General features: G+C 39.5%; 1 protein-coding gene across 1 annotated transcript; it reads left to right on the forward strand.

Moving 5' to 3' along the window:
• Positions 1-4,243: 4,243 nt before the first annotated feature.
• LOC148357015 (endophilin-A1-like) lies at positions 4,244-21,014 on the forward strand. Its single transcript, XM_088346941.1, has 8 exons — positions 4,244-4,442; positions 9,012-9,080; positions 9,149-9,365; positions 10,557-10,690; positions 10,771-10,929; positions 11,003-11,106; positions 11,177-11,307; positions 12,924-21,014. Exons 1-8 carry the CDS (start codon positions 4,398-4,400, stop codon positions 13,118-13,120), a joined length of 1,056 nt encoding a protein of 351 aa, XP_088203067.1. The 5' UTR covers positions 4,244-4,397; the 3' UTR covers positions 13,121-21,014.
• Positions 21,015-22,152: the final 1,138 nt, after the last annotated feature.

Below are 22,152 nucleotides of genomic sequence, written 5' to 3' on the forward strand. Positions count from 1 at the left end.
CTCTGGTGAAGCCAAGTCATATCTAAAAAAATAAACATACCTACATATTTTTCATCTATTGGAAGAACAAGAAAGGGATATCGAAAGTGCAGCATAGAAAAACGTTGGATTGTCTCAACTTCTATTATTGGATTAAAGCATCAATACAATACAGTGGTACCTCTGCTTGCAAATTTAATTCGTTTTGCGAGTAGCTTTGTAAACTGGAACATTTGTACGTCGAGACGCCTTTTGAATGTAAATGCTAATAGGGCGGCAATTAGCTCAGGAGTTAGAGCGCTCGTCTTGGGATCAACCAACTGACCAACCCATAAAAGAGCATCAGAATATGAAACAGATACATGTTCAGATTAGATTACTGCACACTAAACATATAACGAAAGGCACATAAAGTGAAAAAACAAAGAATAAAGGAGTATTCCCAAAAAATATTCATGTAGCTTTTAACTTTAACCGGGGACATAAAGGCCATGCCGGATTCAGGCATATGCATCGGTTGCCAGGTAGAACTGTGGGTGCGGAGAATGGCAGTTCGTACTGTATTTTTGACTTTGTATCCTGAAATGCGTTTGTAACTAGAGGGAATATTTTCACATTTAGGTACTTTGTAACCTGAAACTTTTGTATGTAGAGACATTTGTAAGTAGAGGTATCACTCTACATAGGTAATCCTCCATTATGATAATAAGTCCATACAACAAGAAAAAAAAAAGACTTGAATGGCTTAACCTGCTGTTAGCTTGGTAATGCTGTCACTAATTCTGTTGTTTGGGTCTAAGATGTGCAACAAATAAGAATGTTTGGTCTCACTGTTGCTCTCTCCCATGAAGCAGGGGAATTGCATGCCTCTCTCTGCATCAGGAGACACTCAGCAACATTATACGTTTGTCAAGAACCAGAACAGGATCAGGACCCAAACGCGCGGCATTCTCACACAAGCCTCTTATTTTGCGGGAAATGGGGAGTCATGCACGTTAGGCAGCAGTCTGGCGTGGAAAGAGAGGAAGCCAGTGACTGACGAGATGGATTCCAATTTGTAACAATGACAATAAAGGTATATTCTATTCTATTCTATTCAATTGCCCGAGTTGATATCGGACAGATGGGGTCGATACCGGACAGGGCAGGACAGACAGGATAGATAATGAATCAGGATATCGAAAATAAACAGGAAAAAATAGACGGGAACGAAAACTGGAGTAAATAATAAACAGAACAAAAATAGACGGAAACAAAAATGGAAACCAAATTAAACAGGACAAAATAAGCGGGAACAATACCGGACAGGAAATACCAACAAGAACAGGACCGAGTTGAAACCCAGGTCTTGCGGGGCAGAAGTTCGTTGACGGTCTGACAAGGGAAGCGTGACAGCGCTCAGCTTAAAATAGACAGAAAGCCAATCTGTTACCGAGCCGCAGCTGGCGCCACACGGGCGGGGCCAATTGGGCGCCATGGCAACCGTGACAACGTAACATAATAATTGCATTAAGAATACTCATAATACAGTGTGAAAATTGCATGATTTTGAAAAATTAAATAAAAAATAGTGAAGTTAAACGACAAAGAACTTAAACACTGAATACAAGTAACCATTTGTGAAATGTGAATTTCCCTTCGGGGATGAATAAAGTATCTATCTATCTATCTATCTATCTATCTATCTATCTATCTATCCATTTAATATATTTTTAATTTTGTATGTCCATGATGACAGGTGAGACGCATCCTCACCTGCCTCCCCTGACCGCACGTGACTGGTGTCCGCATGCAACACACTGCATACATAGACTGGCCTCGGTTAACTAATTGAATAATTTGTTTAATTTGTGTAATATTCTTATGATTAAAGCTTTTTGTGGGTTTTCAAGAATTTGTTGAGTCAAATCAAATGAGGTTAAAAGTAAAAAACAAATGAGAGGTCAAAAAAACAATGAACTGTCCAAACAAAACAAAACCTGAAATAATGTATTAGAATTTTAGCAGACATTCAGAAACAGACCTTTTCAAAATCACTGTAGGCCGCAAGCCAATTAAAATAACTGACTGGACCATGGACGTCATTAGGAATGTGCGGGTGTGCGGTCCACATTTCATATCTGGAAAGGGTGATCTGGTTTAGATTTTTCGTGGTTAATGGGTTCCAGAACCACCAGGGAAGAGTGAAAATCCGCGAAGAAGTGTCGCACCTTTTTTTTTTGTCTGCCTTTATTACAGCGGACTTGCCTACTAAAAGAGAGAGAGAAAGAGAGAGTGAGAGAGAGAGAGAGAGAGAAAGAGAGAGAGAGAGAGAGAGAAAGAAAGAGAGAAAGAGAGAGAGAGAGAGAGAGAGAGAGAGGACACAGAGAGAGGAACAGAAAGAGAGAGAGAACAAATAGAAAACAGTTTGATTTTTAAGTTATATGGTATATTAAATTAGTTTATGTGTGTGCCATTGTGCCACACCTTCATTAAAAGGACAATTTGATCTATTGACTGAGAGTTAGAGAGAAAAAACAAATTGAAATCTAGTGTGAATTTTAAATTCGTCGATGTTTTTTGTTTTTGGGGACGCACCTTGATTAAAAGCCTTGTCGACTTAGAACTAGCAAGTGAAAGAGAGAGAGAGAGAGAGACGGAGAGAGAGAGAGAGAGAAAGAGAGAGAGAGAGAGAGAGAGAGAGAGACGTATGATTTAGGCGGGATGACAATAGAAGAGGGACACAAACTCTTCTCAGGGAGATGCAGAGAGAACACAAAACAGGTGTACAGTCACAGTACACCATGACATACGCTATGTTATCAATTGGCCAATCTCAAGTCAAGGGGTGCTGGCCAATCAGCTTGAATCTTGGTGGCCCAAAACATTCCTCGACGGTGCAGGAAGCATCCGCTGTTTTTTTTTTTTTTAAATAAAAATGTTTTTCCCGCAAAGGAGTGAACCAGCGATCACTGAAGGGTGGCATAGCGAGGGGTCTTTGTACTTGAATAGCGAGTTTAGGTCAGGTAATTGTTGGAGAATTGTAATTGTTTGCTGCCAATGCCTACTATAGTGCTTAAAACACACTTCTACTCTATAGCATATGAATAACCTATATTTTTTGTTTACAATATCTGTGTATTATTTGTTATTGCAACATCCATTGCAGCCTGGCCATCCTGAAAGGGGATTACCACATGTGCGGTCCCTTCTCAAGGTTTCTTCATTTTCCTCATGTTGAGGTTTTTGAGTTTTTCCTTGCTCAAACTTAATAATAGTCTGTAATAATAGTCTGTGCAATAACCTGTGCAGCCCATTTAGACTCTTTGTGATTAAGGGCTATACAAATAAAAATGACTTGACTTGACTTGACTATAGTGCTAGCTAGTAGATATTTTATAATAATGATACTAATTATAACAATAATAATAACGTTATTATTTTATATAATATATATACAGCAGTCACTGCAAGCACTACATACACCAATGATACAATATTGTATTGGTAATTGCGGTTATAAGGGGGCACGAACTGTCAATGAAAGACTGAAGTTTCCGGTAAAGCTGAGTGACATACATCTGTGTGCGAGTCTTCTTTAATTCATGTAAGATCTAGCATAAAACAATTATTTTTGAATAATTGTTGTAATCATTATTATTATTGGTCCTACCAACACAAAATATGTATTTAAAGTAGGTGCAAGCCAAGGAAAGTACATTCTTTTAAAGTTTACCTCATGTGGCAACTAACTACTTTAAATATTCACTGGTCATGTGAGCCCCTATTTTCATCCATTTCTCTTACTGTCATAAAAAGGTATTTCACTCATGACTTACCCCATGTGGTCCGTCTTTGTACCCGTGGCAAAATGTAAGACAAAAGCTCCACCAAATGGCTTGTCCAATCTGTGTAGCACCGATCAAAAGAAGTTAAAAAAAAATGTTGACTTTGATCGCTTAATATAGTCACTATCTTGCTGCTTGCACTTACTTTGTGTTTATTTGAGATGCTATTATCAACAACGAAGATCTTTTTCTATCAAATTGACTTGAGTTTCACCGGTCTGCATCAACAATGCGCACGCAGCCTGGCTAAGTGATACTTGTTTATAAACACAAAAAGGTGTCTATTGCTAAAACTAGAGCGTCTCTTCAAATGTGTTTGTGCTGCACAAAATATGTTTTACCGTTATAGCAGGGGAAAAAAGTGACCCATGTACAACATTTGGCTAAGCATCGAGCAACAGACGATCTTTGGACCTTCCTCCTCCTCTTCTTCTCCCTCCTCCTCCGGTTGTCTTTTCCGCGGACTGCAAAGCCAACGCAGGCGTCTGAATCGCTTCGTGCAAGCATCATCACGAGTGGACGCCGAGTGGACGTGCGTCTCGTCCTTTCCTTTCTTTTTTTCTCCTTCGAGTCTATCTTGGAGACGCGGGGATGTCCGTCGCGGGGTTGAAGAAGCAATTCCACAAGGCCACACAGGTACAGCATCGTACACCCGCATCTCCAGCATCTTTGCCGACATGCAGACGTAAACACGACGCGCCCGCCGGCTGCCTCCGAGCCAATTTCCACCATTTTCTCCACCACTGCACCATTTTATCCACATTTCTTAACAGGAGAGGTGCATAGACGTGGTACCTATGCAGCCTGTGTAATCATATTAACAAATGTATTATAATAATAATGATAATGATAATATGTAAATGCGCGTGCGTGTGAGTTGAAGCCGCCCACTCTCACGTGCACGGTTCGATGTAATGTTACGTAATAGAGAGGCCTTTGCAAAGGTGCTTCTGATTGGCTGTGTATGCACACAACAGGGAATTCCCTCCATCGTCCATCATCGCATCTTTCCCTTCTAGACGCCCCTCCTTATCACCCCCAGTCCGACTTTCTAGCGTGAGCCCCTCCCAAGGCAACCCAATATCGAATCCCCCCTACATGTTCTTGAATGCATCACTGCCATGATATCGTTTACTAGGTGCAATTGAATTGAAATGAATGGAATGGAAAGGAATGGAATGGAATGGAATGGAATGGAATGGAATGGAAGGGAAGGGATAGGAGGCGTTGGTATGGGATCGAATGGAATAGAATAGCGCATTGTCTTTACAGTCATTGATATTAATGTGGTGAAATATTGTTTGCAAAGAGATGAGACATGTAACTCCATGATAAACCTGTAGTAAATACTTGTAAAATTAGATAACATAGTGCTTACAGACTGGCCCAAGCTACAATTATTTTACAATGAATGAATTGTGCATCACATTAGCAGCACAAAAAAAATCCCAAATAAGTCGCAAGATATATTTTTTCACAGTTTTGCACACTTGTTTATAGTGGTGATTGCACTGGTGAAGAAACAGTCTCTGAGCTTGTTTGTACATCTTTTAAGGGACCTGTAACACCAACCAGAGGGCAACAGATCAGAGAAGTGGTGGCCCCGGCAAGGGGAGTCCCTTTTGCTGTTGACTGCTCGGCTGTGGTATTGCAAGTCGGCAACAACCTCCAGACTGGGCAGAGAGGAGCTAATAAACTTCTCGGTTATGTTGATGCGGATATTCTTAAAGAGGGAATCAAAAAGTCCTCTGCATGGATCCTATTATTTGTGTGTAGGGGTTTGCGTTAGAGCTGTTAGCATGGCCGCTGCCTTCATCAGGCGTGGGAAACGCGACACCTCAGTCATCTGGCTGAATAAATCATGAGCAAACGAAGATGTAACACCTCTCTAACTTGACGTGCTTTCTTAAAGAGTAGTCGCTGTGTGTCTCATGGTATTTTTGAGCGGAATGTGTCCCTATGAGGGATGTAGACTAGTGAGTCATGTCATGAAATAGAGCTAGTGTAATCTAAAATTTCAATATCAGGCTTTGAAATACCTGGTTCAATTTTCCCCCAAAATCTTGATGGAACTCAGCTCAATGATAGGATTCCTCTGGTTGATAATGTTGCACACATTCATCTTCATTCATTTTGGCATTATTTTATTTTCTCAAGCCTCCTGACTGTTGGTATAATCACATATGTCACTGCCTAGATTCAGTCACTGTTGTATAATTTCTTGACATAAAACCTCTTCTTTTATTTAGTCCTGATATATAACCTCAGTTGTGTTTTATTTTGCAGCCAGAAGTGTTCTTCAGCGCCATCGTTCAGTCTAGTTCCTTACTTCTTTGAATAGAATACACAAGAAAAAACAGGAAACTCTGCTCATGGGGGCTTGTGATTAGCTTAAGTCCTGAATCCCAACTGTCCAGTGTTTCGACGCCCCCCCCTCCTTTTTTTTTTAACAAATAATTCAGATACAGTCAGGGGAAGGGGTTTGTAACACTTCCCGGGGGCACAATAGTAAACAATGTGTGTAAACTGACAAATTCCTGAATGCCAATTAGATAAAATACTGTCTGAACAAATGGGTAAAAATATTTACAACAAAATTCTTCGAGACTGGCCCAAGTTATAATAATTGTACAACGAAGGAATAGAAGATCACTTAAAGCAAGATCCTGCTCTCATCACTCTTAGCGAAATACAACTGATCCCTCAGGCAAAAGTTGATTTCCCCCAAGGGTGACGAGGCTTTCGTCAGTAGGACAATGGAAATCAACTTTAGAATACCTTTAATGTTTAACTTTGTAATGGATTTACAATTAGCTTCTGGATCGTCATTTTAGTATAAGAATGATGGTAAGCCATCTTACTCCTTGCATTTTAAAATTTTTAGAATTTTGTCTGTTGCTCATTTTTACCCAAAACATTCATTAAATAAAACCTTCGACAGATCTATTAATCCTTTTTCAGCTTTGATTTTGATAATTCGCTTTTTTGCTTCTGGAATTAAACAAACACACTGAAAATGTAAAACACGATTTAAAACACGACTTACGTCCATCAGGATGCGTACCATGGCCATCTTGTTTGTACTTCTCTGACGTCAGGTTATGATGCCATCTTGTTGATTACCTTGAAAATGGTCTTTTTTGCTAATCAGCCTCAGTTTCAGGTCCAGGATGCCCTCTGGGGTTCAGTGTTACTGGTCTGTGATTGTTTCCCATATCATCAAAAAACATTTCACTCTATTTCACAAAGGTTTCATCTTACCTTGTGCTGAATCAGTCTCTAAACTGTTCTCTTCATCTGTCCGACTGATCTATTGGTTCACTCAAGTCTATTAGTCTTGCTTTTAGATCTGTTTTAGGCAATTTCCAAATGTACCAATTGAAACATGACCTGATAAAAAAATATTTGATAGCTCTACATATAATGTGGTAAACATGTGAGTCAAAGGGTGTCATGGTATGTCCATTGCAACTGTAAATGAGTTTGTTGGCAGGTCGCCATAGTTACCATCAGCAATGGTAGGGCAAGCTGAAAAGGCTTTTGTTTTGGCAGGCCCTTGAACACGATGTGGATAATTTGCTACCCGGCCCCCCCACTGTTCAGAAGATGGTGTCGCCATGGCAACCTCACACGTGTGAGCGGCGGGCGAGTGTGACGCGAGCTCTGTAGTTGGCCGGGTCAATAATTGATGGCCCTCTAGGGAATCACACGTGATTTCAGTTTGCGTTGAGAGTTCACATTGAATTAAAATTGACGACATACTCATCTGTCGCTATAGAAGATCTCTGCAGCTGTGTTTCCATTTCCTGTCTGATGCTTACACATATCTGAATCGTACATGTGCATGTACACACACGCACCTCAGACTTTGTCTAAAGGACTCATCGTGTAAAAACACCCGGAGAAAATTATGTAACCTGAGAAAAGCCCTGAGGACTGCGTCTCCATGGTAACTGCATCCTCATTTGGAAAGTTTGCGTCTCGATGTGCTTTTATTTTGGGTTTTTTTTACCCTCAAGATGGAGGTGTGTTTTTACAACCCACCCAGTCATCTGACTGTCCCTAATCCCAATGTCCTTTAGATCAGGGTTAAAGCTATTTTTTGTTACTGATGTGCATTAAGGGCTACCAGTTTGATTTACATTTCTAAAATGACAACTTTTCATGTTGTTACTACGTTGTTACGAGGTTGTAATACTTAGAGGTTGTGTTAAAATAGGCTCAGTCAACCACAAAAACTTAATTCCTGTTATAAATCAAATATTAATGAAAAATAACCCATCATTGTTTCAAAACCTGTCTGTGGAGTAGTCAGGTGTTCTCAGGGGGGTACCAAGTGGGCAGTACGTTAAAGGCTCCTGCTTGCTCTACATTGTAGTATAGCGTACACATCTGTGTCTTGCGCACCTCTAACTTTTTATTAAAAATCGGTGTAAAGTGTTGCTTTACTTTTTTCCAGCTCAAACTAAGCATTGTAAGTGACAAACGTTGAGGCAGGGTAACAGGGTGTCTGGTGAACCCCCCTTTGTGGAATGGTATGCCCCAGCGGTAGTGTTATGGTGTGTGATGTCACATAGAGGAGTTCAATATAGTTCACTTAAGCATACGCTTCGGTTCTCTGCATCGTTATTATCATTATTACAATACACATTCAAAGTCGCCTCGATGCTGTACAAGTGTTGCGTTTCCTCACACCACCCCAGACGATTTCTTTCCTCGTGCTCCAACCTTTGACTGCCTGCCCAAATTTATTTTGTACAGTTCACCCACATTTTATCTTATTTTATCGTATCCAGTTTTGAACTTTTTTAATAGACACTGTACACCGGGGTCACTGAGGAAATTTCCTCAATATATTATGTTGATGACAATAAAGACAATCTTGAATCTTGAATCAAAGTATCTGGATATTGTTGCTATAAATAGACTGGAGGGGACTTGTGGGTCGAGAGATGTGGTTGCATCTAATGATTTGCGTTTGTGGCCAGCGATAGCTTAGACTGATAGATCTTTGCACAAAGACCATAATAGACCACAGTAATATAGGACTTTGCACAGTAATACATCAAAGTGTGTCATCCCGTCCTTCGTTTATAACATACACCCAAACTTTAAGTTTTTTACGTATGCAAAAATTTGTATTATACTTGAATAATTGTGGTACTTTGTTTCTTTCTAAAATGTCAAACTCTTGTCCCACCACAGAAAGTAAGCGAGAAAGTGGGAGGCGCCGAAGGAACCAAGCTCGACGATGACTTCAAAGAAATGGAGAAGGTAAAAGCAATCGGAATAGTTTGAGCCACAGATTTCCCTTAAAGCTCACTTGTATGTGTCTTTGCAAGAAAGTGGACGTGACCAGCCGAGCAGTTCTGGACATCATGACTAAAACCACAGAATACCTGCAGCCCAACCCGGCCTCTAGGGCCAAGCTCAGCATGATCAACACCATGTCCAAGATTCGTGGCCAGGAGAAAGGACCAGGGTATCCACAGGCTGAGTCTGTTCTGGGAGATGCCATGTTAAAGTTTGGACGCGAACTGGGGGAGGACTCTTGTTTTGGTAAGGAATGTTTTTATTCCACAACTCAATATCCTCCTCAGAAAAATTGAACATTTCTTCTCATTTGTTCTTCATATCATGATAATTGTTCCCCTAATAAGGTTAATTTTTTTACACACTCTTATCTCCATACCTCATGTTATTGTTGAAGGACAGTTGTCTTCCTCTCTTGTCCATCGCATGTTCGTTGAAATTCGGATGATGAGAAAGTTTGTGAGATCAGAGGCTGGAGATGACCCAGAAGTTTTTAAGAGCAGAATATTCTGGACACCCGTTTGATATAGACAGTACAGCAGGGTTCTTAAACTCAAAACCTGAGGGCTAATTGCAGTCCGTGGGATGACAGTCATTGGGCCCTGCCCTAATCTGAAAGTTAAAAGGAAGAGTGCGTATTGTTAAGTGGATCCTGGTGGTAAATATATGAAATGAAATGAATTGATCTGCATTTATATAGCGCTTTTCAAGTCAAGACTTCCCAAAGCGCTTTACAGTGTGCTTCACATTTCCCAATAGCGGCCGTGCAGCCATGTAAGGCGCTAACCTGCTTATTGGGGGCATTAGGGGTTCAGTGTCTTACCCAAGGTCACTTCGACATGTAACACGAAGGAGCCGGGATTCGAACTGCGATCTCTTGCTCCCAAGATGAGCGCTCTACCTCCTGAGCCTCTGCCTCCACCATATCATTCATTAAAAATGATTTGAAAAAAAAAGTTATACATAAACTGGTAAAAACGTACATGTTTTAAAATACTTGTAGGTTAAGAAATTTGAATTTGTTTTTAGATAACATTAGCTTAACCTAGAGCTGTCATATTTCTCCACTATCTTGCTGCTGCTTCAAATAATACACGCTGTCTTGTTAATGTAAGTGCAGCCCATGCATATTATGTCTCATCTCATCTCATCAGCCGTACCGCTTATCCTCATCAGGGTCGCGGGGGGGCTGGAGCCCATCCCAGCCATCTCCGGGCAGTGGGCAGGGGACACCCTGAACTGGTTGCCAGCCTATGTTTTTTTTCAAATTTTATTTGAGCTAGCATTTTTGAAAATACATATTTAAAACAGGATTTTTTTTGTTTGAGGTTTTCCTTTGGAAGCCCCGATTCAGCCGAACCTCACCCAGACCCTACTTCAAGTAAATTGAGTTTAACAACCCTGCAGTACTCTCTTCACTAATTCTCTACTAACCAGGCCTGGCACTTATTGACTCGGGAGAAGCAATGAAGGAACTTGGCGAAGTAAAGGATGCTCTAGACATGGAAGTGAAACAGAACTTCATCGACCCACTGCAGAACCTCCATGATAAAGACCTCAAAGAGATCCAGGTGAGTGGTACAAAGTACGCAAAGGCAATCATATCCCACTTCTGCTTACATGTGCTTCCTGCTATGTCCCCCCTCCTCAGCATCATCTCAAAAAGATGGAAGGTCGCCGTTTGGACTTTGACTACAAGAAGAAGCGCCAGGGGAAAGTGCAGGACGATGAGATCAAACAAGCGCTGGAGAAGTTTGACGAGAGCAAGGAGATTGCAGAACAGAGCATGTTCAACCTTCTAGAGAGCGACGTAAGAGCTCCAATTTATCTTTGGACTCCTCTTAATAGGCTTTCATTGATTGGGTCGGTGTGTTTGGTCGCAGATTGAGCAGGTAAGCCAGCTGGCGGCGCTAGTACAGGCCCAGTTGGAGTACCACAGTCGCACTGCTCAGATCCTCCAACAGCTCTCTAGCAAGATGGACGACAGGTATACAACAAACAAACAATGTGTCATTGTCCTTTGTCCTCATTCTCAACTTCTAAACTATTACTTTTAGGATAAAGGAAGTGTCCAGTAAGCCCAGGAAGGAATTTGTTCCAAAACCACGCATGACTTTGGAGCTGTTGCCGCCCAGTGAAAGTCACAATGGTGGCCTCCATTCTGCTAAATCGCCTGGAAGATCACCAGGTACTAACGATTGCATACCGACCAATTTTGGTACCTTTGTCTGCGGTTTTTGAATAGCATAAATAGAAATCGAAAACACTTGCACCTAAAATGATTGTGTCTTTTGGGGACATTTTTTTTTTAAATGACAAATCCTTAAAAAAGTAAAATCAAATGCAATTTACAATATCAAAGAGTATTTCCACCATTATGAACTGTATATGTTTTGTCACATATTTAATAGATGATACTTAAAGAACAGGAGTCGCCAACCTTTCTGAGCAACCTTTTGATATTGATTGGAACACAGGGCTACCAGTTTGCTATGTATTTCTAAAATGACAGCTTATCATGTTTTTACTGTGATGTTACTATATTATTACTAGGTTGTGATTATTAAAAGTTGACATGAAATAGTCCCAGTCAACCACTTAAACATCATGCCAGTTAGAAATACATTTTTTTGTAAAATCACAATGGCCCATGATTGGTGAGCTATTTTCAGAATCTGTTAGCAAGCTACTCAGGTGTTCTTAGGGGGCTACCTGGTGCCTGCGGACACCACGTCAGAGACCCCTGGTTTATAATTGCGGGGAATTAATATCATTTACCTATAACAATGTTTTTTTAAACAAAAGCCATTGAGATAACAACATCAAATAAAAATAAACTATCAAATAGTCTATTTATTTAATTAAGAGCTCTAATATTTGTAAACTTGGTGAATTGTGAAAAAGACTGATGACATGTAAACTTTACAATCAACAACTGCCATGTTTCACTCCAATAAAAAAATAAGGAAAGATAATTAAATATGTGCGAATGAGAAGAGACACATTTTGAGAGAACAAAACAGACCCGAAATAAAACATCTAAACTAAGATAAAATTGTAATTTTTAAAAACAGTGTGAAATTATGAAAAAAGTCTGATGGGACTTAAAAAGGTGCAAGACAAGTTTTACATTCATTTTAAAGTGAAGCCATAGAGAAAGATGTACAGAAAAAATATGTCTGGGTTTAGTTACTTTTCCATTATTCATGTGTGATGTTTCAATATTTTCTTTCAGTTAATTCTTGTGAAAACAATAGTCAAAATAATTGTGACCTTTCAGCCTATGCCTTAGTTGTATGACTTTTTTCAATGAATCATCAAAATCAAATTGCCATTCATTCAACTATTCAATCACAACGTTAACATAAACCCATTATTTAAAAATTCTATGCAGTTAAATCTTAAAGTCTGTCACGATTTGACAGGTGGACCCGAATGCAGGTAAGCTGAACCAGAGGACGTGGTACACGGAATTTTTTTTTACATAAAAAACAGGAACAAAGTAACAAACAAGTGGTCCAAAAACAATTTCTGAATTACAAAAACCAGAAAACAAAATTTAAAAAACAGACAAAAACTGATATGGAAAAGAACGGAACCGACAGCCTCTGCTTTTAGCACAGGTCTCAAATGCCGGTTTATTGATTACAGTCAGGTGCAGATAATGAGGAACAGCTCTGTGGTCCGGTCCGTCTGTCTGTTGGTGTCCTCAGGAGGATGGTGGTGTGCAAGATCCAGGCAGAAAACTGCTGAATGTTATGCATATTATTATACATTATGCATCCCTTTTTGTTTGTGTTGTAGCCCCTCTCGACCAACCATGCTGTCGAGCACTCTATGACTTTGAGCCAGAAAACGAAGGCGAACTCGGCTTCAAGGAAGGCGATGTCATCACGCTGACCAACCAGATCGACGACAACTGGTACGAAGGAATGATCAATGGCCACTCGGGATTTTTTCCCATCAACTATGTGGACATCCTGGTGCCGCTCCCGCATTAAGGCCTCCCACCCGCCTTGCGGTCATCGCCACAGTCCCGATTTTTTCGTTTTCCTCTTTTGCCCCCTCCTCCTGTCCTCTTCTTTTGCTGTGCTTTGTGCGGCCATGTCAAAGTGGGAGAAGGCGAGGCCGCGAGACTTGGAAGGGTTGCGAGAAAAATGACTACTGCTACTGAGCGGCGCAACTACTGAGTGGGCTTGTCCCCGTCGGGTGTCGTGTTTGTTTTGTTTCGTTGTTAACGTTCTTATCAGGGTGCCGTTGCATGGCCCTAACCTGGTCTTACATTTTTCCTCCACTTTGGGCTGTTTACATGAGCCAAGCCAGGGTTGGGCAAACTGAAACCCGCGGGCGACATGCGTCCCTTCATGCTCTTTAATCTGGCCCGCCAAATGTTAAAAATATTGTATGTTGTTAATATACATATAAGGGTTAAAAAAGTACATAAAATGTGTTGATTTGGTGCCACCCTTGTTCCTAATGACCCCAACATTGAAATAGCTTGCTACATTTTTCGTTACTTTGTATTTTTTTCGTAGACACTCAAAATTAGGAGAGAATAGATCAATAGATTTTGAACTTGCAAAGAGAACAGGAGAGAGCCCAAACCCCAGATAAAAAATTCCAACCTGTCCAAAAAAGGCTTCCCCTGAGCCCTTTATTTTTATTAGATATTCTAGGTGACAAAAGCAGATCCACCCCAGAGGTTGTGGAAATTAAAGAACAGCAACTTGGGTCAGTGATTGGACGTAGCTAACAATGACGTAAACAATCCATAATGGTCAAAACAACGAACAACAGTAAGGCATTATATTCAAAATAACAAACCGGCATCGGATGCAATCTTCTTTGCAGGTGTTTAATATTAAAAACAGAATAAATGTTTCAGCATTCATTTTTTTGTTATATATTTGATAAATATACAGTTTAGTAGACACTCAAAATAAGGAGCCAAATCTTTAATGGATTTTGAACTTGAAAGAAAAACTGGAGCAAGCCCAACCATCAGATAAGAAATAGCAAAAGCGAATCCGCACTAAATGCTGTGGGTATCAAAGAACATAATTGGCCGATAATGACAATGAAACAGTAAAATGTGTGTTATAGTCAAAACAATATACAACTGTGAGGTATTATTGTCAAAATAACAAACTGGCATCCTATGCAATTTCCTTTGCAGGTGTCCAATATTAAAAACAGAATGAACTTATTGGTATTTGTTTTATTCATCAAAATATATAAGGCAAAAAACACTTATCCACTACCCCTATTGCATTTTAAGTTTTAAAGGCATATTAAAAAATGTAGTGCTTAAAAAAGTAATATAGGAGTTTGCAAATGGTCTATTAATAGGCAAAAAAACAAGAAATATAAAATGTACTGTACGTGTAGATATCTGCAGGCGGCACGGTGGATGAATGGTGAGTGTGTCCGCGGCACAGTTCTGAGGTCATGGGAAAATCCAGCTACCAGCCTTACGGTGCGGAGTTTGCATGTTTTCCCTGTGCTTGCGTGTGTTTCCTCCGGGCACTCGAGTTCCCTCCCACATTTCAAAAACATGCATGTCAAGTTAAATTGGCCGGTCCAAATTGTCCCTAGGTGTGAATAAGCGTTTGAGTTCTCCTGTGTGCCCTGCGACTGGCTGCAGACAGGTTCAGGATGTTCCCTGCCCACTGCCTAAAGATAGCTGGGATGGGCTCCAGCTACCCCGCGAACCTATTGAGGAAAAGCAGTGCAGATAATGGATGGATGGATCGATGGATGGATGAATAGATTTCTGCTTGTTTATTTATTCATAAATGCATATTATTGCTGTTATTTGAAAAAAATGTTCTCTATTTTCTGTATTTTTTTTATTTTTTGCATGAATGGAATGTTTACCACGAAAAAAGTGCTTCAAAGTGGAGATACATCTTTTTAAAATAACAGCGAAGATATGAGAAATGTGATAGGCCTACATTATTTTTCTCCCTAATGTATACAAGGTCTCGGATTTGAGACTATCAGGAGATATGAGAAATAGACTCAACATTTTTGCCCACCTTTGCCAAAATCTTGAACTTAATGTGTCCCGTGACTCAAAAATGTTGCCCATCCCTGAGCTAGGCCCACGAGTGGAGCAGCAATGCATCATGGGATCCCAGCAGCTCAGCAATAACCTAGAAACGGGGTGTTGGGCAGTTTGGGGCAGACAGTTCCAAGTTAAGTGTTTTGTGTTGAGCAGCTGCTTGTTGAACTTTAATGTGGCTTTTGCATGCGAGATGGATTACTGGATCGATTAATTGGTGTTACATGTCACGAGGTCACCGTGGTGAACTGTGAGTAATTTAGTGACAAAAGCAGCAAGTAGTCGTGGCTTTGTTAAATGTCACCAGTCAGTGTCTCTGCTGTATTCAACTTAAACAGCAAGTACTGTACCTTATTTTCCTCGCTATCAGGCGCACCCCCAAAATATAGTCTTTTGTGATATTTTTTTCATATATAAGGCGCAATGAATTAAATCTGCCGTCAGAGCCAGGATTGCATAAAAAAAACCCGTTTGATCAGTTAAAATACTGTATAACACTGATCACAAATGCATGACATTGGATGCAAATGCAATCAAACCTGGACAGCAGCGGGAAGCGCACAAGGTCCCATGCGCTGGACCAGTGTTTTTCAACCTGTGTGCTGGGGCACACTAGTGTGCCGTGAGACCTTGTCTAGTGTGCCATTGGAATTTGCCCAATTTTATCTTTCAAAAAAAATCAGGCCATTATTCAGGATTTTTGCAATCGTCAGACGAGGAACTGTAATAGTCATCCATATCAGTAGGTGGCAGTAGATTTTTTATATACTTTATCTGCTCATGAGGTAGCACAGAACATTTAATAACTTAATTTGTTAAACAAAGTGTTTTAAGATTGCTCTGTAAAAAATACAAACAAAAATAAAGCACATCATTCTTTTTTATTTTAAGTATTATTTTCTTCTTTTTATATAGTAGTAGAGTGAAATATTTGACATCACTTAATTTTCAAACATTTTCGACGGACGGTGTGCCTCTGAACTTTTTTATAAATAAAAGTGTACCTTGGTTCAAAGAGGGTTGAAAAACACTGCGCTAGACCACTTACAAGACAGTTGCAAAGTGAAAAGGCATTAGGTTGCATCTCATCATCACACTACTTTTTGGTTATGTCAACTATTTATTCATTGTTGCGCGAGGCCGCGAAAATATTGTCAGAAATGAAAACAGTCCGTGGTACAGGTTGGGGACCACCAAAATGAAATGATCTGGATTTATATAGCGCTTTTCAAGTCAAGACTTCCCAAAGCGCTTTACAGTGTGCTTCACATTTCCCAAAAGCAGCCGTGCAGCCATGTAAGGCGCTAACCTGCTTATTGGGGGTATTAGGTGTTCAGTGTCTTACCCAAGGACACTTCAACATGTAACACAGAGGAGCCAGGATTCGAACTGCAATCTCTTGATCCCAAGACGAGCGCTCTACCTCCTGAGCCACTGCCACCGACACGCAATGTTTTTACGAAGTACACAAGATTCTGAACTGAATGAAGAGAAACGCATTGTGGGAAGTAAATTGGTCATTCTAGATAGATAGATAGATAGATAGATAGATAGATAGATAGATAGATAGATAGATAGATAGATAGATAGATAGATAGATAGATAGATAGATAGATAGATAGATAGATAGATAGATAGATAGATAGATAGATAGATAGATAGATAGATAGATAGATAGATAGATAGATAGATAGATAGATAGATAGATAGATACTTTATTCATCCCCGTAGGGAAATTCACATTTCCATCAGTATCCTTGTGTTGAAAAATAAAATAATAAAACAAAAGATATAGAATACAGAAATACCCAATGTAACGTGTGTATATAGAGTATTTAAATAGTGCTATGTAAAATACACACTGTAATAAAAATAGGGTAATATGCAAATTTGGGGTTGGGGTTTAATGTGGGCTTTTACTCTCCCGGGTGGAATTAAAGAGCCTCAGGGCATGAGGAGGAAATGATCTCCTCAGTCTGTCCGTGGAACAAGACTGTGACAGTAGTCTGTCACTGAAGCTGCTCTTCTGTTTGGAGATGATGCTGTGTAGTGGATGTGATGAATTGTCCATAATTGACCGCAGCTTTTTCAGTGCCCATCTCTCAGCTACAGTTGTCAGGCTGTCCAGCTTTGTGCCCACAACAGAGCCCGCTTTCCTCACCAGTTTATTAAGACGAGAGGCATCCTTCTTCTTAGCGCTACCTCCCCAACTCACTGCCGCATAGAAGAGGGCGCTTGCCACAACAGTCTAGAACATTTGCTGTATTTTGCAGATGTTGAAGGACGCCAGCCTTCTGAGGAAGTACAGTCGGATTTGTCCTTTCCTGCATAGAGCTTCTGAGTTGGCAGTTCTGAACTAAATGAAGAGGATGGCTTTGTGTGAAGTAATTCAAAACGTTTGTCACTTACAATGCTTAGTGTGAGCTGAGAAACAGTGAAACTAAATTTTATTCCGATTTTTAATTACTTTCTGTTTTGTCTCATTTGTCAAACATATCTGGCACAGACTAAAAATTGTGTGATAATGACCTAAGACCTTATGCCTTTTCATGCATCGTCTGTGTCCCTCATGGTTTATTGTGCCAAATCCAGTGCTCTCCCTACCGTGATCTGGGTTTGATTCCCGTTGCCATCAATGTTATGCAATTTTAAACAACTATCCGTTCCCTTGCGGTCTGGTGTTTAGAATTTTGTGCTCTTACCATTGCTATAGAATTTGATCCCCATTGCTACTGTTGTTACGTAATTGTGGTTAACAGTTTTGTTATCAAGATTTATCGCGTGACCAACAATTTCACAAATAGGGTAACGCTTTTCCAATTTTCAGCGAGATAAGGCATCCCATTCAAATTCCTGAACAGTTTGGGATTTTTGGGTGCACAGTAGTTTGGAAAATGTAGTACTTAACATTCTCATGGCGAGATTTCTCACCGGCGTCCATTGTGCTCGGACGTGGTTGTCTTGTGTGCATGCTGGCATCCTTCACAGAGGAATCGAAACAGAAATTGATTTATGATCATTTGACTGTATTCAAATGTTAACATACTAAACAAGTATTTCGCACTGTAGCGAGAAGGAGCAGATTACAATAATGCTGTCCCTAGGTTGCTTTACTGGTTTTGTTCAAAGAAGGAGTTTGGGGTTTTGTTTGCCACCCTACAAAAATGTAAAATGGAGATTTGACGTCTTCAGCCGTCTTTGTTACTAAATATGTCAAGAATCTGCCACCCCCACAACCTGATGCTGCTTTTAAGCTTCGTGGGTCTTTTGATTTTAACAGATTTCACATTCCAAAACAATGAGTGATAACCCTAACACCCTGCTACCAACATAACAGCATTGGCTTACATCAGTGTCTGTATAATGCTATTGGTAGCTTGTGATGAGCTTAAGCTTCGGGGGCCTTTTGCTTTTAACCAATTTAACATTCCAAAACAATTAATGGTATCGTAACACTGCTACCAACATAACAGCAATGGCTAGAGTAACATCAGTGTCTAGAAATTGTTCTTGCTAGCTTAGAAAAGTTATGGCATATGAGATTCAGGCTATTTTCGTATTTTGCAAGTGGATTTAAAGGGAGACTGTGTATTATTTGACCACAAGATGTCACTATACAGTTTGCAACCAAAAAACGAATGCTACAAAGCACAAGGAAGAACACAAATTATAGATACTCAAAGTGATCATCAGTCCTATTTTTCTTCTTACTTTTTTTGCCCAGCCTTTCACAAGGTTTTTGGTTTTGGGAGGGTAACATAAGTCAGAGAAAAAAGATTACTATATGATAGTTTATGTATTTTTGCTTATTATTAAAAGTCGAGAGTTATTTTTTTTTTTAAATATAGCGCTGTTTACCACGAGAAGGCGCTTAATAATTCACAGTGCTCCTTAAAATCCTCTGATTTTGAGCCCTTTCAACAGAAAATATAGGTGTTAAAAAAATATTTCTGACTTTTAATGCAAATGTGATGCCTTTTCTTATAAAATGTAATTTATTCTCCTAACTGGAAACAAACTTAGTTGACTAAAACTACACCTCCCGCTGCCTAAGCAACCAATCGGGTCTGTGCTGATATAATCAAGGCTGAAATGGTATTCTTAAGAATGACTAACTTTTCATAAAACACAACAGAAACACTATCAATGTTCATATTTTGCAGCCTCACTGCTTTGCAGTTGTAAATTATACTACAGTCCGTTATCCTTGATCGTATGATGCTGCAAGCGGGTACGGGCAAAAGGCAGTTTTGTCAGCAAGCCTGCCATTCTGGCCCGCCTAATATGAAATGCACAGTTATGGCTACAATCCATTATCCTCAGTTGACTATTGCTGAGAGCAGAGCCAGCTGAGCAATTTTTTTTTCCGTTAAGGCCCCTAAAGAATGTCATCGTGGCTTGCACAAAATGAACCGCACCGTTCTTGCCGTGAACCATTATCCCGAGTCGAATATTATTAAATGCAGGGGCTGGGAGAGAAAATTTGTGTCACGCGTGGTGGCTGTGTTTTAGCGCCTAAAATGAACAGGACCCATGTGTTTAGGGTTCCATTATACCCCATCAACCAATGCTGTGAACGGAGGCCGGCAGAATGTGTATTATAAAAACGGTGATTTTTTTTTTGCGGATATATGCATATCCTGGGAAGGTCTGATCCCCATTAACCACAATACAAAAGGGATTACATTAATATCCTTCTTGAACTCGATTTTTGTGCTCACGGTTTTCCTCTTTTCCTTCTCCTTATCATTAACTTTCTTAGGAATCATTATTCCGTTATTCTTCACTATATTAACATTTAGCACAGTTGTTATTTGCTCGCGTATTTAATAATTCATCTTTGACAACAACCTAAATAAGAAACCAAAGTCTAAAGTCGCTAATGGTAGTGACCACCTAAGTGAAGCTTGAGCGGCAACCATCGCTAGTCGCTAATGCTGGCAACTTTATTTGGAATGCTAGCCAGTTTATCATTAAGCTTCTTCTGCTTTATTTATTAACAATACCTTATTAAAGAAACCCTTTATCATCAACAAAAACATGCAACGAATCGCACTGAATCACAATACATTTTCAGCACTTGTGGTGGGACTAACAATCTCTTAAAATGCTATGTGACTAGCCAAGATGGTTGCTCATCTTACTTGGCCACGTGTTTGTCTGTGCTTTGATTTGTTCAAGTTTTGATTTTTCTTTTGATTCCCGAAGGAAAAAAAAATCTGTCTAAAACCGATCTTTTCAAATGCAGAGTACTTCACACACTGAGGTAACATTGTATTACAATAAGCGCATCTATGATTGTGGGCTGTCAAGGTCGTCTGATGCTCTGTTGTGTTGTGTACCTCCTTGAAGCCCTTTCTGAGAGCTTTTTTCTATGTATTTGTCGATGGCGGCGTGTATTTTGACCTCAGTGAGGAACTTTTGCGGCCTTTGTTGTCATGTCACGTTGTGGCAAAGCGTGAACATACTTGAAGATGCGTTTGCCAGTTGGACCACAATCGGCGTGATCGTGTGACCTCGCTTTGCCTTGCGGCTGTATAAAATAAGACTCATGCCTGCCCAGTGTCTTCTGCTGAACTACATGTATACTTAATTTATTGTATTTATGATTAATTCATTCCCTTGTCTTATTATTTTTGTGTCAAGGAGCATACACCGGAGGTGTGCTTTGGAGGCACGCCGTGGAGGAAGTGTGGTTGAACCTAGCCCGTTATACTAACTGTTGCTCTCCTCGTACTGAATGATGATGATATATACGACTAGCATATGTATATCTGCTTGTTGTGAGAAGACCTGCAATGTACTGACAATAAACAGTTACCACTACACAATTTCCAGAGTTTTGGTAGAAGAAATAACTCGTTGCCCATCATTTCAAATCATTTAGATATTGATTTACATTTATATTTATAAATGCAATTGTTTAAAGGGTTTTCCACACAAAAAATCCACTCTTCCCATTTATATTAAAAATTTTATACTAAATAAGAGCTAGAAAAAAGAATTATTGGGAAAATAACACAATTAATCAGAAATAAATGAATCAATAATTTGTGAAGGTTGCACTTACTGTACATCAACGGGACAGTGTGTAAAATTTTACCACTGTATTGTGTAGTGCAACCCAAATCAAGTGCTACAAAGCACAAGGAACAGTACAAATTCATGAGAATCAAAGTAAACAATTTCAACAATGCTTCTTTCATTTTTTTGCTTAGCTTTTCACAAGGTTTTTAGAGGTATCCAGAGCAGCGTGATGGTGGACAATCATGTGAGCTCCCACTAGGTAAGCCTCTTGTTATGTGAAATAAATACAAATTTCTTGACCAAGGTCTATTTAAAAAATGCACGCTTACATAAAATGTATTTTTGCTTATTATACGAATCAATATTTTTTTTTAATAGATTTTGTTTTTTACCACTTGGGACTCGGAGGCGCTACAAATACACAATTTCCTTTGTAAATGTTAGACTTATTAAATGAGAAAAGTGCAGCGTTGGGTTTTTAATGTCAGCTCAACAAATAGAAGGTAGAAAATGACTTAAAGTACAATGAGTAGAATATTTTTATTGTCATTGAAAACAACATAGTACGTAATCATTGTTTAGAACATGATTAGACGTGGTACTCCATGATAAACATGTAATACAATACTTTTACGAGAAAAAAATAGATTAGAAATTATATTAGAATACATATTTTAAAATGTACTACAATAGTGCAAAGAAAAACTGTGCAGTTACATTAGCACCAACAACTTTCCAAAATAAGACTTAAAGAATAAAATATAAAATCATATTAGTTTAAATCGTGCGTATTTTATAAATGACTTGGAGTTTGTTAGTTAGTACATCACGCGTTTAGCCTAGAAATGGGTTAAATATTTGATATAGCGCACATTAATTCGAGCATTCAACGACTGACCCACTTTTGCACAGAACATGTGTGGAGTTGAAAGCTCGACACGA

Source organism: Urocampus carinirostris, chromosome 11 (assembly GCF_059441175.1).
Source record: "Urocampus carinirostris isolate Australia breed hairy pipefish chromosome 11, RoL_Ucar_1.0, whole genome shotgun sequence".
NCBI classification, from domain to species: domain Eukaryota; kingdom Metazoa; phylum Chordata; class Actinopteri; order Syngnathiformes; family Syngnathidae; genus Urocampus; species Urocampus carinirostris.